General features: G+C 30.8%; 1 protein-coding gene across 1 annotated transcript in view; it reads left to right on the top strand.

Moving 5' to 3' along the window:
• The window catches only part of LOC142229853 (uncharacterized), a 150,602-nt gene extending 143,563 nt beyond the window's left edge, over window positions 1-7,039 (top strand). Inside the window, exons 5-7 of the mRNA XM_075300436.1 lie at window positions 659-776; window positions 5,842-5,967; window positions 6,034-7,039. Coding sequence (XP_075156551.1) covers window positions 659-776; window positions 5,842-5,967; window positions 6,034-6,555 — 766 coding nt within the window. The 3' untranslated portion in view covers window positions 6,556-7,039. The remainder of the gene's footprint in view (window positions 1-658; window positions 777-5,841; window positions 5,968-6,033) is intronic.
• The last annotated feature ends 6,523 nt before the right edge of the window (window positions 7,040-13,562 follow it).

Raw genomic sequence — 13,562 nt, 5'->3', positions numbered from 1 at the left:
AACCTAACATGGCTTGGGGGAAATTATCAACCCAATTAGTTTTCAGCGAATACTGACTGTTAATATTTTTCTTCTGTAATTATTATTACTGCCATAATACAAATCAAATTTGTGCACGGGTGCTTTGTTGTCTTTTGCAATTCACTTTGCTTTTATTATTGTCTGACAGTGGCAACAATGCGCATTATTTTGGTTGTGTTCAGTAGTGGTAGAAAATCAGTTGAATCGTATGTCAGTACCAAAGAAAGCAACTGTGTATAGGTATGATGTAAGCAATACAGTTGGAGACCAAACTAGTTTATTGAAAGACAAATATTTGAGATTCGTTTGAATTCAACATTACTTCAATTCTTATTTAAACCTTTGTTTTATTATAAAATTTTCAATCCTTTGGTTACTTTTCTGTACTGTAAAGCGTAATGAACACCTATAAATGTTTATTCAATACAATTTTTACAAATAAATGTAAAAGCATTGTATCTCTAAATAGTTTATAACCATAAGAAATGTATGCGCATTTTTGCTGGAGACATTTCTGTGAAAATTGCCATATATAAAATGCACAATATGTGAATTAATGATATCTATCTATTTTATATATTTTTTTATTTATTCACTTTTTCTAATGATTTTTATTTTTTTCCTAATTTCCTTACAGATCAAAAACTGCAGAATTACAAGACATTATTATTAAAACAAATGCCAATGGACTGGCCTTAGACCCAGAGAAAATGGACCAATATGTCAAAGCTATGTCTATTTCAGGAAGTGAAAAAGTATACCATATATAATTCTTAAAAAAAAAAGAGATATTGATATAAAAATGGGTTTCAGCTTTACTATAAGAGCAGGAATATTGAAGCAATAATTTTGCTTACATAAATTTTTCATATCAGGCATTCCAAAAAACTTCTTTGATCTAAAATTTCGTTTCGGAGGAGTCTTATTTTTTTGTGCGTAAAGGCCGGTATATACTTCCAACGAAATTTCCGTGACCAGTAAGATATGCATTGTTATATTGGCTACCGAAAATTTCGTTAGCCGTTGTTTTCGATTGTTTACATTTTGCTCTCGTAAGAAATACATATCAAAACTTTCGTTTTGAGTCGTTTCGTTTCGGAGGAGTCTTATTTTTTTTTGTGTGTAAAGGCCGGTATATACTTCCAACGAAATTTCCGTGACCAGTAAGATATGCATTGTTATATTGGCTACCGAAAATTTCGTTAGCCGTTGTTATCGATTGTTTACATTTTGCTCTCGTAAGAAATACATATCAAAACTGTATTATTGGTATGCAACAAGAAATTTCGCAATAGGTACATACCGGGCATAATACAAATGTCTGCTATTTTACAAGTTTTTTCTGACAATAGACCACTTTTCGAAAACTGCCTGATGCGCTTTACAGACTATCAGTTATTCCGGACGACAGTGCTCGTGTCGAACATATCCCATATATTGCGCACATTATAAGTTAAGTCCGAAGGCATAATCGATACTGCTGCATGTTCATGGGATCGATAACACATTTACCAATTATTTAGTCATCGCCGACAAGTCGTATCGATCCGACACACTGTAAGATTCTTTACAAACACCGACATTCCGTCCGGAATAACTGAAAGTTTGTAAAGCGCATGAGGAACTGTATTATCGTCATGTACATGAAATTTCCCTAGATGTACACACCTAGCCTTACTTTTGCAGTCAACTTTTGAACATGATATTCCGGGTTTATACATATATACAACATATAAGAGAAATTTCAGTTGTGCACATGTTTTATCGCACTGTGTTATCGTCATATACATGAAATTTCGCTAGATGTACACACCTAGCCTTACTTTTACAGAGGTCTATTTTTGAACATGATAGTCGGTTTTATCGACATATAAGAGAAATTTCAGTTGTGCAAAAGTTTTATCGCACATAGCTTAGATTGGCGATGTCGTTTTGGCTAATTATTTATCGGTCTGGTGTCAAAAAAGTTGTTGAGTCGGATTTTGATTTCATCTTCGCCAACGAAGATAACCTCTATCATTTGGTTTGACAGAGTGCGGAATGAGAGATATTCGATAAGCTCAAGACGGGGATTGCTGAAGAACCCCTCATTCGAGCTCTTTTGAAGATTTTGGCAACATGGAAACTGGTGCTGCCCTGGAGCAGGATTTCTTGGACTTGTGTACATGTTTGCCGCAGTTGGTAGAATTTTTCCAAAAATGGTAGATTTTTTACCGTTTGGCAGATTGGTAGAATTCTTGATGTTTTGGTAGATTTTGTAAAATATTCCTCTCCAACTAAGAGGTAAAATTTTTTTCACAATTTTTTGATAGAAATAAAATTTTGACAAAATTTGCTATAAAAATAAAATTTTGACAAAATTTTCTATAGAAATAGAATTTTGACTAACTTTTCTATAGAAATTAAATTTTGACAAAATTTTTTATAGAAATAAAATGGTGACAAAATTTACTATAGAAATAAAATTTTGACAAAATTTTCTATAGAAATAAAATTTTTACAAAATTTTGTACAGAAATACAATTTTGAACAATTTTTCTAAAGAAATAAAATTTTGACAATAATTCTATAGAAATAAAATTTTGACAATAATTCTATAGAAATAAAATTTTGACAAAATTTTCTATAGAAATAAAATTTTGATAAAATTTTCTATAGAAATAAAATTTTGACAAAAATTTCTATAGAAATAAAATTTTGACAAAATTTTCTACAGAAATAAAATTTTGACAAAATTTTCTATAGAAATAAAATTTTGACAATAATTCTATAGAAATAAATTTTTGACAAAATTTTCTATAGAAATAAAATTTTGACAAAAATGTCTATAGAAATAAAATTTTGACAAAAATTTCTATAGAAATACCAGCTTGACAAAATTTTTTATAGAAATAAAATTTTGTCAATAATTCTATAGAAATAAAATTTTGACAATAGGTCGAAAACCTTAGTTGTTAGTACCTTCATTTTTTTGTATTTATTTTCATAATTTATTATGATTTTAAATAAACTAATAATAATAATAAAATTTTGACAAAATTTTCTATAGAAATAAAATTTTGACAATAATTTTATAAAAATAAGATTTTGACAAAATTTTCTATAGAAATAAAATTTTGACAAAATTTTCTAGAGAAATAAAATTTTGACAAACATTTCTATAGAAATAAAATTTTGACAATATTTTCTATAGAAATAAAATTTTGACAATAATTCTAGAAATAAAATTTTGACAAAATTTTCTATAGAAATAAAATTTTGACAAAATTTTCTATAGAAATAAAATTTTGACAAAATTTTCTATAGAAATAAAATTTTGACAAAATTTTCTATAGAAATAAAATTTTGACAAAATTTTCTATAGAAATAAAATTTTGACAAACATTTCTTTAGAAATAAAATCTTGATAATATGTTCTATAGAAATAAAATTTTGACAAAATTTTCTATAGAAATAAAATTTTGACAATAATTCTAGAAATAAAATTTTGACAAAATTTTCTATAGAAATAAAATTTTTACAAAATTTTCTATAGAAATAAAATTTTTACAAAATTTTCTATAGAAATAAAATTTTGACAAACATTTCTATAGTAATAAAATTTTGACAAAATTTTCTACAGAAATAAAATTTTGACAATAATTCTATAGAAATAACATTTTGACAAACTTTTCTATAGAAATAAAATTTTGACAAAATTTTCTATAGAAATAAAAATTTGACAAATTTTTCTATTTTGACAATTCTGATTTTTTCCTTCAGGGTATTCCATTTTGGAACCTGAAAAATGACGACCAATTATGTTAAATTATAAAAAAGCAGGTAAAACAAAACAGTGAAGAAAGAACCCTTTCGAATGACACTTTGCTAAGTGGTGCGAGCGTGGTCCAATAGTTAGTATGCCTGCCCTGCATACGAAGAGTTCATTCTCAATTGCGACCACATACCAAAAAGATGTTCAACGGGGATTTATCCCTTCTTAGTAATGCTTGTGTCAGTTTTGGGAATTGCTGAAGAACCCCACATTCGAGCTCTTTTGAAGACTTTGGCAACATGGAAACTGGTGCTGCCCTGGAGCAGGATTTCTTGGACTTGTGTACACGTTTGCCGCAGTTGGTAGAATTTTTCCAAAAATGGTAGAATTTTCACCGTTTGGCAGATTGGTAGAATTTTGCAAAATATTCCTCTTCAACTAAGAGGTACAATTTTTTTTTACAATTTTTTGATAGAAATACAATTTTGACAAAATTTTCTATAAAAATAAAATTTTGACCAAATTTTCTATAGAAATAGAATTTTGACAACATTTTGACAAACTTTTCTATAGAAATTAAATTTTGACAAAATTTTCTATAGAAATAAAATGGTGACAAAATTTTCTATAGAAATAAAATATTGACAAAATTTTCTATAGAAATAAAATTTTGACAATAATCCTATAGAAATAAAATTTTGACAAAATTTTCTATAGAAATAAAATTTTGACAAAATTTTCTATAGAAATAAAATTTTGATAAAAATTTCTATAGAAATAAAATTTTTACAAAATTTTCTACAGAAATAAAATTTTGACAAAATTCTCTTTAGAAATAAAATTTTGACAATAATTCTATAGAAATAAAATTTTGACAACATTTTCTATAGAAATAAAATTTTGACAAAATTTTCTACAGAAATAAAATTTTGACAAAATTTTCTTTAGAAATAAAAGTTTGACAATAATTTCTATAGAAATAAAATGTTGACAAAATTTTCTATAGAAATAAAATGTTGACAAAATTTTCTATAGAAATAAAATTTTGACAAAATTTTCTATAGAAATAAAATTTTGACAAAATTTTCTATTGAAATAAAATCTTGAAAAAAATTTCTATAGAAATAAAATTGTGACAAAATTTTCTATAGAAATAGAATTTTGACAAAATTTTCTATAGAAATTAAATTTTGGTAAAAATTTCTATAGAAATAAAATTTTGACAAAATTTTCTATAGAAATAAAAGTTTGACAAAATTTTCTATAGAAATAAAAGTTTGACAATAATTTCTATAGAAATAAATTTTTGACAATAATTCTATAGAAATAAAATTTTGACAAAATTTTCTATAGAAATAAAATTTTGACAATTCTGAATTTTTCCTTCAGGGTATTCCATTTTGGAACCTGAAAAATGACGACCAATTATGTTAAATTATAAAAAAGCAGGTAAAACAATTTTGCAGTGAAGAAAGAACCTTTTCGAATGACACTTTGCTAAGTGGTGCGGGCGTGGTCCAATAGTTAGTATGCCTGCCCTGCATATGAAGAGTCGTGGTTTCATTCTCAATTTCGACCTCACACCAAAAAGATGTTCAGCGGGGATTTATCCCTTCTTAGTAATGCTTGTGCCAGTTTTGGCCATTTCTAAACTTCTCTATGTGGTTTCACTGCAGTAGGTAACGTCGTTCGAACTCGGCTAAAAAATTATGCCCCTTGTAATTGAGCTAAACATGGAATAGGACAGCACTCAATTATAAGAACACGTCAAAACTGCATTATCGTCATACAATATAATTATCACTAGAGTTGCATACCGGATTTAAAACCCGTAATTAATCGTTGTAAAATAATTCCAGCTTTTTGCTGCCTAATATTGGAAATGAAAATGTGTTCAACTGCGGATAATGCAGTTTTCTTTACCGAATTTTAGAGTTTACTCAAAGTAGTGGAGCTCTATTAGTGGGATAAGCTCTACTGTCTTCCAAAGCAATTAATTTAACATGAATTCTCCAAACTTCTTTCAATGTAAAACAAAAATAAAAACAAATATTTGTTTATTTCAGGAAAACAATGAAAAATTGGCAGCTCTTTGGATGTATGCCGCACAAGCTGCCAATATGGGTGCACAAACCAAGCCGAAAATGGGAACTAATGGTAGACCGATGATGTTAATACCAGCAACTGGAAATGTGAGATGAAATCCAAAAATCGAAAACAAATTAAGTCTTCTTCTAAACTCCTTTCTAATTTGTTAGATAACACCAAACTTGATGCCACCACAGTCAATGTTGCCCCCACCACCTATGCATCGTCCACCAATGGGGGCTTACCGAGGCATGACCTTACCCTATATGAGAACAGCTTCAATGCCAGTGATATATGGCCCACTACCACCACAACATCTAGCCGTTAGTATGCCGGGAAGTGTTTCGGGAACTTATCGCACCCAGAGAAGCACAAAATCTGTTGATGCTCGCAAGAAACGTAAGGCAGCAGCCCAAATGTTACGTTCTGGCAAATCGGAAGCTAATCGACGTCAACGTCGTAAATCTGATGCTGATGTCATCGATGGGAATCCTTCATTCCAATATACCGGTTTGGACAGAGCAATAGCCGATAATTTTTTGGCCAGACAAGAACAAACCCAAGTGAGTAGTAGCCACATAGACTACTCATCATCGTCAGGTGCTAGTGATACATATGGTCGAACTGCTGGTATGGGACCTTCAAGAGCATCATCGAAAACGAAAATAGTTTGTCGTGATGTGGTTATGTAGGCGAATGGTGAAGAAGTGACAGCATCTGAAAAAGGGATGGCCTGATTGGAAATACCATATATCGTGTGTACGAAGGCAGCTTTTCACGATCTGACAATTCGTTAAATGTGGCTGCTATGAGATTCATTCATTACTTGGCATATGTTTACGAGTTTACTTGATTCTGGTGCCATCTTTTTAATGATTTAATAGAATTTTGTAACATCGTGAGAAGTTGCCTTAACCATTAGTTTTAAATACAATTGTAATCTATCTATTATCTAATCTATAATCTATTGTATATAGTTTTTTTTTTTTATTTTAAGATATACCTGCAGTAAAATTAAAGCAAAAATGCATAACTAATCTATTCAAGATTTATCAAGGATATATATTTTTTATAACCTTATACATACATATAAAACTACATACCTTATATAATAATTGTCATATATCGTCACTCTTTTTATATATAAAATGTACTCTGTAATTACTGCTATATAATTACTATATATAGACATAAAAGGATATAACGATGTATATTTTAATTAAAGATTATATTTTAATTTTAATAAACAATATTAAAGATAAAATTAATGTTTTCATTAATTAAATCAAAAGTGTTTATGGTCTACAGTAGGTAACGGCTATAGATATTGGTTTGGTGGTTTTTGGTACACCCAGAAAAAAGACAACGAAAATTTTTATAGACTTTTTATAGATTTAACTTTATTTTAGTTCATAAAACTTTCTTGATTTTTGTTCAATATAGACAAATTTGAGAAAATTTTTCTTATTTTAATTATGTTTTACTTTACTGACGTGAACTAAAAATGAGAAAAAAGTTTTATACAAATGAAGTACACAATTTTACTAAACAGTTCATATTTTCCTAAAATGGGTAAAATTTGGTGAAATTGATTTCATAAGTTTGTCGTCAAATGAGTAAATTTTACTTAAATTATGTCTGTAGAGAACTTCATATAGCGCTAAAGACATTTTAACAATTTGTAATTTCAAATTTTCTTCCAAAATATGATATTTTATTAAACAACAGAAAAAAATTATTTTTAAAAAAATTTCTTTAATTTGATAAAAATTATTAAGTAATTTGTATCATGTTGCAATTACTAAAATATTTTAGTTAACATTTTCTTTTTTCTTTTCACTTTTTTCTCGGTGTAGAAGGAATGTTGTCCTAATAAAAGAACACTTCGATAAGAGCGCCAAGATTTTTTTCTGATTCAATCACTAAATTAATTGATCCAATTAAATTTGTAATTGAAATGTCTTCAATCACGAAAATGATAGTATCAATCACAGTTTTAATTGAGTATTTAAAAATACTTGATTAAAAAATTAATTGATTTCATTAGCAAATTTCAATTAATTTGTTAATTTATTCAATTAAAAATTTAATTGATGTTAATTGCAAAACTCAATTAAAAACGTAACTACACACAAAAAACTGTTTTTCTGATTCATTCACGAAATTAAATGATCCAATTAATTTTTTAATTGAAATGTCTTCAATCACAGAAATGATAGTATTAATTAAAAAATTAATTGATCCAATTAAAAAATTAAATCCAATTAATTTTTTAATTGAAATGTCTTCAATCACAGAAATGATAGTATTGATTAAAAAATTAATTGATCCAATTAAAAAATCAAATGATACTATTAATTTTTTTAATTGATTTTTGTTGCAATTAAAAAATTTGTTAAATCAATTAAAGTTTTATTTTGATTATTATGATTAATTGATAATTTTTATACCCACCACCATAGGATGGGGGGTATATTAACTTTGTCATTCCGTTTGTAACACATCGAAATATTGCTCTAAGACCCCATAAAGTATATATATTCTGGGTCGTGGTGAAATTCTGAGTCGATCTGAGCATGTCCGTCGGTCCGTCTGTTGAAATCACGCTAACTTCCGAACGAAACAAGCTATCGACTTGAAACTTGGCACAAGTAGTTGTTATTGATGTAGGTCGGATGGTATTGCAAATGGGCCATATCGGTCCACTTTTACGTATAGCCCCCATATAAACGGACCCCAAAATTTGGCTTGCGAGGCCTCTAAGAGAAGCAAATTTCATCCGATCCGGCTGAAATTTGGTACATGATGTTAGTATATGGTCTCTAACAACCATGCAAAAATTGGTCCACATCGGTCCATAATTATATATAGCCCCCATATAAACCGATCCCCCGATTTGGCTTGCGAGGCCCCTAAGAGGAGCAAATTTCATCCGATCCGGCTGAAATTCGGTACATGGTGTCAGTATATGGTCTCTAACAACCATGCAAAAATTGGTCCACATCGGTCCATAATTATATATAGCCCCCATATAAACCGATCCCCCGATTTGGCTTGCGAGGCCTCTAAGAGAAGCAAATTTCATCCGATCCGGCTGAAATTCGGTACATGGTGTCAGTATATGGTCTCTAACAACCATGCAAAAATTGGTCGACATCGGTCCATAATTATATATAGCCCCCATATAAACCGATCCCCCGATTTGGCTTGCGAGGCCGCTAAGAGAAGCAAATTTCATCCGATCCGGTTGAAATTTTGTACGTGATGTTAGTATATGGTCTATAACAACCATGCAAAAATTGGTCCACATCGGTTCATAATTATATATAGCCCCCATATAAACCAATCACCAGATTTGATCTCCGGAACCTCTTGGAAGACCAAAATTCATCTGATTCAGTTGAAATTTGGTATGTGGTGTTAATATATGGCCTCAAACCCCTATGCAAAAATTGGTCGATATCGGTCCATAATTATATATAGGCCCCATATAAACCGATCCCCAGATTTGACCTCCAGAGCCCCTTGGAAGAGCAAAATTCTTGCCATTCGGTTGAAATATGGTACGTGATGTTAGTATATGGTATCCAACAACCATGCAGGAATTGGTTCCTATCAGTCCATAATTATATATAGCTCCCATATAAACCGATCCCCAGATTTGACCTCCGGTGCCTTTTGGAGAAGCAAAATTCATCCGATCTGCTTTAAATTTGGTACGTGGTGGTAGTATATGATATTTAACAACCATGCCAAAAGTGGTCCATATCAGTCCATAATTGTACATAGCCCCATATAAACCGATCCCGAGATTTGGTTTTGGATCCTCTTGGAGGAGCAAATTTCATCCGAGTGAGTTGAAATTCGGTACATTGTGCTAGTATATGGTCGTTAACAACCATGCCTAACTAGGTCCATATCGGTCTATAGTTATATATGGCCCTCAGATAAATCGATCCCCAATCACACACAAATTGGTCCATATCAAGTTCATAATTGTATATAGCCCCCATATAAGCGACCCCCATATTTCAATTCTGGCTCTCTACGTACAAAAAGTTCATATCGATTCGTAATTATTTGTAGACTTAACTATACATAACTTTTTTGTCTAATATATACCATGTATGGACTAAATCACAGTCTTTCGTAGAAGTTTCTACGCAATCCATGGTGGTGGGTACATAAGATTCGGCCTGGCCGAACTTGCGGCCGTGTGTACTTGTTTAAAACTAAATTAAGATTTAACTGCAAAAATTTTAGTGGAACTTTTTTCTGTGTATGTATTTTCAATTACTTTCTTAACTGTTTTAGTGTTTTTAGTTTGATTAAAAATTGATTGTTTGAAATAAATGTTTAGTTAAAAATTACAAAATGTTCAATCACTTTTTTAATTGACTTCCGGGATTGATTAAAATGTTAATTGTATAAATTAATTTTTTAATTAAAAATGTTTAAATTTTCGCTAGCATAAATAGCCATGTAACTAGCTGATAAGTCCCCAGTCTTACACATAGATGGCGTCGCTAGTATTAAATGCATATTATTTTTATATAGTACCAACCTTCAAATGATTCGTGTCAAAATTTGACGTCTGTAAGTCAATTAGTTTGTGAGATAGAGCGTCTTTTGTCAAGCAACTTTTGTTATTGTGAAAAAAATTGAAAAAAAAAGTAATTTCGTGTTTTGATAAAATACTGTTTTCTGAAGGGAAAAAATACGATGGAAGCAAAAACTTGGCTTGGTAATGAGTTTCCGGACTCTGCCCCAGGGAAATCAACAATAATTGATTGGTATGCAAAATTCATGCGGGGTGAAATGATCACGGAGGACGGTGAACGCAGTGGACGCCCGAAAGAGGTGGTTACCAACGAAAACATCAAAAAAATCCACAAAATGATTTTGAATGACCGTAAAATGAAGTTGATCGAGATAGCAGAGGCCTTAAAGATATCAAAGGAACGTCATCAATATTAGGATATGCGGCAGCTCTGTGCATAATGGGTGCCGCGCGAGCTCACATTTGACCAAAAACAACAACGTGTTGATGATTCTGAGCGGTGTTTGCAGCTGTTAACTCGTAATACACCCGAGTTTTTCCATCGATATGTGACAATGGATGAAGCATGGCTCTATCACTACACTCCTGAGTCCAATCGACAGTCGGCTGAGTGGACAGCGGCCGGTGAACCGTCTCCGAAGCGTGGAAAGACTCAAAAGTCCGTTGGCAAAGTAATGGCCTCTGTTTTTTGGGATGCGCATGGAATAATTTTTATCGATTATCTTGAGATGGCGTTATTGGAGCGTTTGAAGGTCGAAATCGCGGCAAAACGGCCCCATATGAAGAAGAAAAAAAGTGTTGTTCCACCAAGACAACGCACCGTGCCACAAGTCATAGAGAACGATGGCAAAAATTCATGAATTGGGCTTCGAATTGCTTTCCCACCTACCGTGTTCTCCAGACTTTTTCTTGTTCTCAGACCTCAAAAGGATGCCCGCTGGGAAAAAATTTGGCTGCAATGAAGAGGCGATCGCCGAAACTGAGGCCTATTTTGAGGCAAAACCGAAGGAGTACTACCAAAATGGTATCAAAAAATTGGAAGGTCCTTAAAATCGTTGTATCGCTATTGAAGGGAACTATGTTGAATAATAAAAACGAATTTTGACAAAAAAATGTGTTTTTCTTTGTTAGACCGGGGATTTATCAGCCAACCGTTATGTCTTATTCCTACCGAAATTTCCGCTAGAGACTCATACTAGAGGTGTACACAGTGGTGCCAACTGTTTTGGGCTTAAGATCGTAAATCTTTAAAATATTTTTCGTTAAAATGGTCAAGTCTCCACATAAAATTCGTCGAAAAATCGTCACCCATGAAATAGTCGAAAACAAAGATTTCGGAGGAATATAAACGTTCAAAATAAAAACATCACAAAAGCCATTTTAATTCTTTTTTCTTACATGAAGTATACAGTTTAAATATCTAATTCAGTCATGTTCATATTCTTCAAACGAATTTAAATCATTTTTAGTTGCTCATGTATAACTTCTATTATTATTAAAATTTATTTAGCATAACTTGGCTTATCGGTTATGAATAAAGTTAATTTGAAGTTTCAAAGGAATTCCGAATTTTAGTTTTATTTATATTGATTGCTTTGAACATTATTTTTACATTGGAGGCGAATGTGACTGACAGCAAGCTAGATACAAATTGCCATAGTATTGAGATTAAAAAATGCTTTTTTATAGTTACTTTGAAAAATCGTCAAATTGTCATAAAAAATAACTTGAGTTGAACATTTTTAAAAATCGTCAACTCATAACTACGATGATTAAAATTGTCGTCAAGTCGTCACAGGTCAAGTTTACCATCAAAAATCGTCAAAATGTCGAAAAATAGTCAATGTTGGCACCGCTGGGTGTACACGTTGGCATTGAAAAAACATGCAAAACTCGCTTTTTGCATATCTTTAATAAGGAATTTTAAATTATTTTATTTCAAATAGGTTAAAAAGAGAGTAAGAAATTGGTACAAATTATTTAAATTTTTTCGAAAAAAATTCTAAATTCATTCTAGAAAAATTGCAAATATTTGAAAATATTTGATTTCATACATTTTAGACGAGCGTTAGAATGCTTTAAAAATCATAAAAAAATTATAAAAATTATTTATTTGGCAAAATATTACACAATTGTATAATTAACATCCAAAACATTAAATTCGGACCACACCTTAGGAAGTGATGCCAATTTAGTGCAACGGCTGTTGAAATGGTGGACATCCGTCCTATGACAAGCCCTTCCCAGCAAAAAAAATTGAAAGTTCTTCTGAAGGCACAACTTTAAAAGCACTCCAAAAAATGTTCTACCAAAGATGTTGTTTATTTTAACTGCAGGGGAAGTTCAATTGAATCAATTTTTTTATAACTCGCTTTTCTCATATTTTTAATAGGAAGTTTAAATTTTTTTGTTTCAAATGGATTAAGATTAAGAATTAATAAAATGTTACAAATTATTAGAATTTTTCCGACAAAAATGCTAAATACTTTCTAGAAAAAATTGAGAATTTGTGCAAATATTTAATGTTAAACATTCAAGACACACGTTATAATGCATTAAAAATAATAAAAAAAAAAATAAAAATTTTTTATTTGTCAAAATATCACAAAATTTCTTAATTCTCATCCAAAAAACTGAATTTGGATCATACCTTAAGAAGTGGTGCAGATTCTGTTCAACGGCTATTGAAATGGTGGACATTCCTCGTATGACAAGCGCATGTTAAATTCATTGCCTCAGCGCCAATTTTGCACCACTTCCGGATCCAAAAAGAACATTTTCACTACTTTTTTATCGACGCTTTTTTGCTGGGATGTTAACTTCATCGCTTCTGCGCCAATTTTGCATCCCTTCCGGAACGAAAAAGAACATTTTCACTTTTTTCAACATTTGTGCCAAATTTGGTCAAAGTTGGCTCATATTTGGACAGAGCCCAGTGGCGCAAAATTAATGTTTGGTTTATCGGTCGATAATATGTGTTAGAGTTATTCTTATAAGTTTTCGACTTAACAGTGGCGATTTTTCAAGGAAACTCTGTGTATTTTTGCCATTTTTACCCAAATCGGAAAATCATATATAAGAGGGCTCTGACTAAGTCTGAGACGATTTTGACCAAATTTGGCACACATTGCTAAAATG

The sequence above is a fragment of the Haematobia irritans genome, chromosome 3 (genome assembly GCF_050003625.1).
Source record: "Haematobia irritans isolate KBUSLIRL chromosome 3, ASM5000362v1, whole genome shotgun sequence".
Taxonomy (NCBI): Eukaryota; Metazoa; Arthropoda; class Insecta; order Diptera; family Muscidae; genus Haematobia; species Haematobia irritans.
Note: the sequence above shows the minus strand (reverse complement) of the source record. Positions and strands in the feature narration are given on the sequence as shown.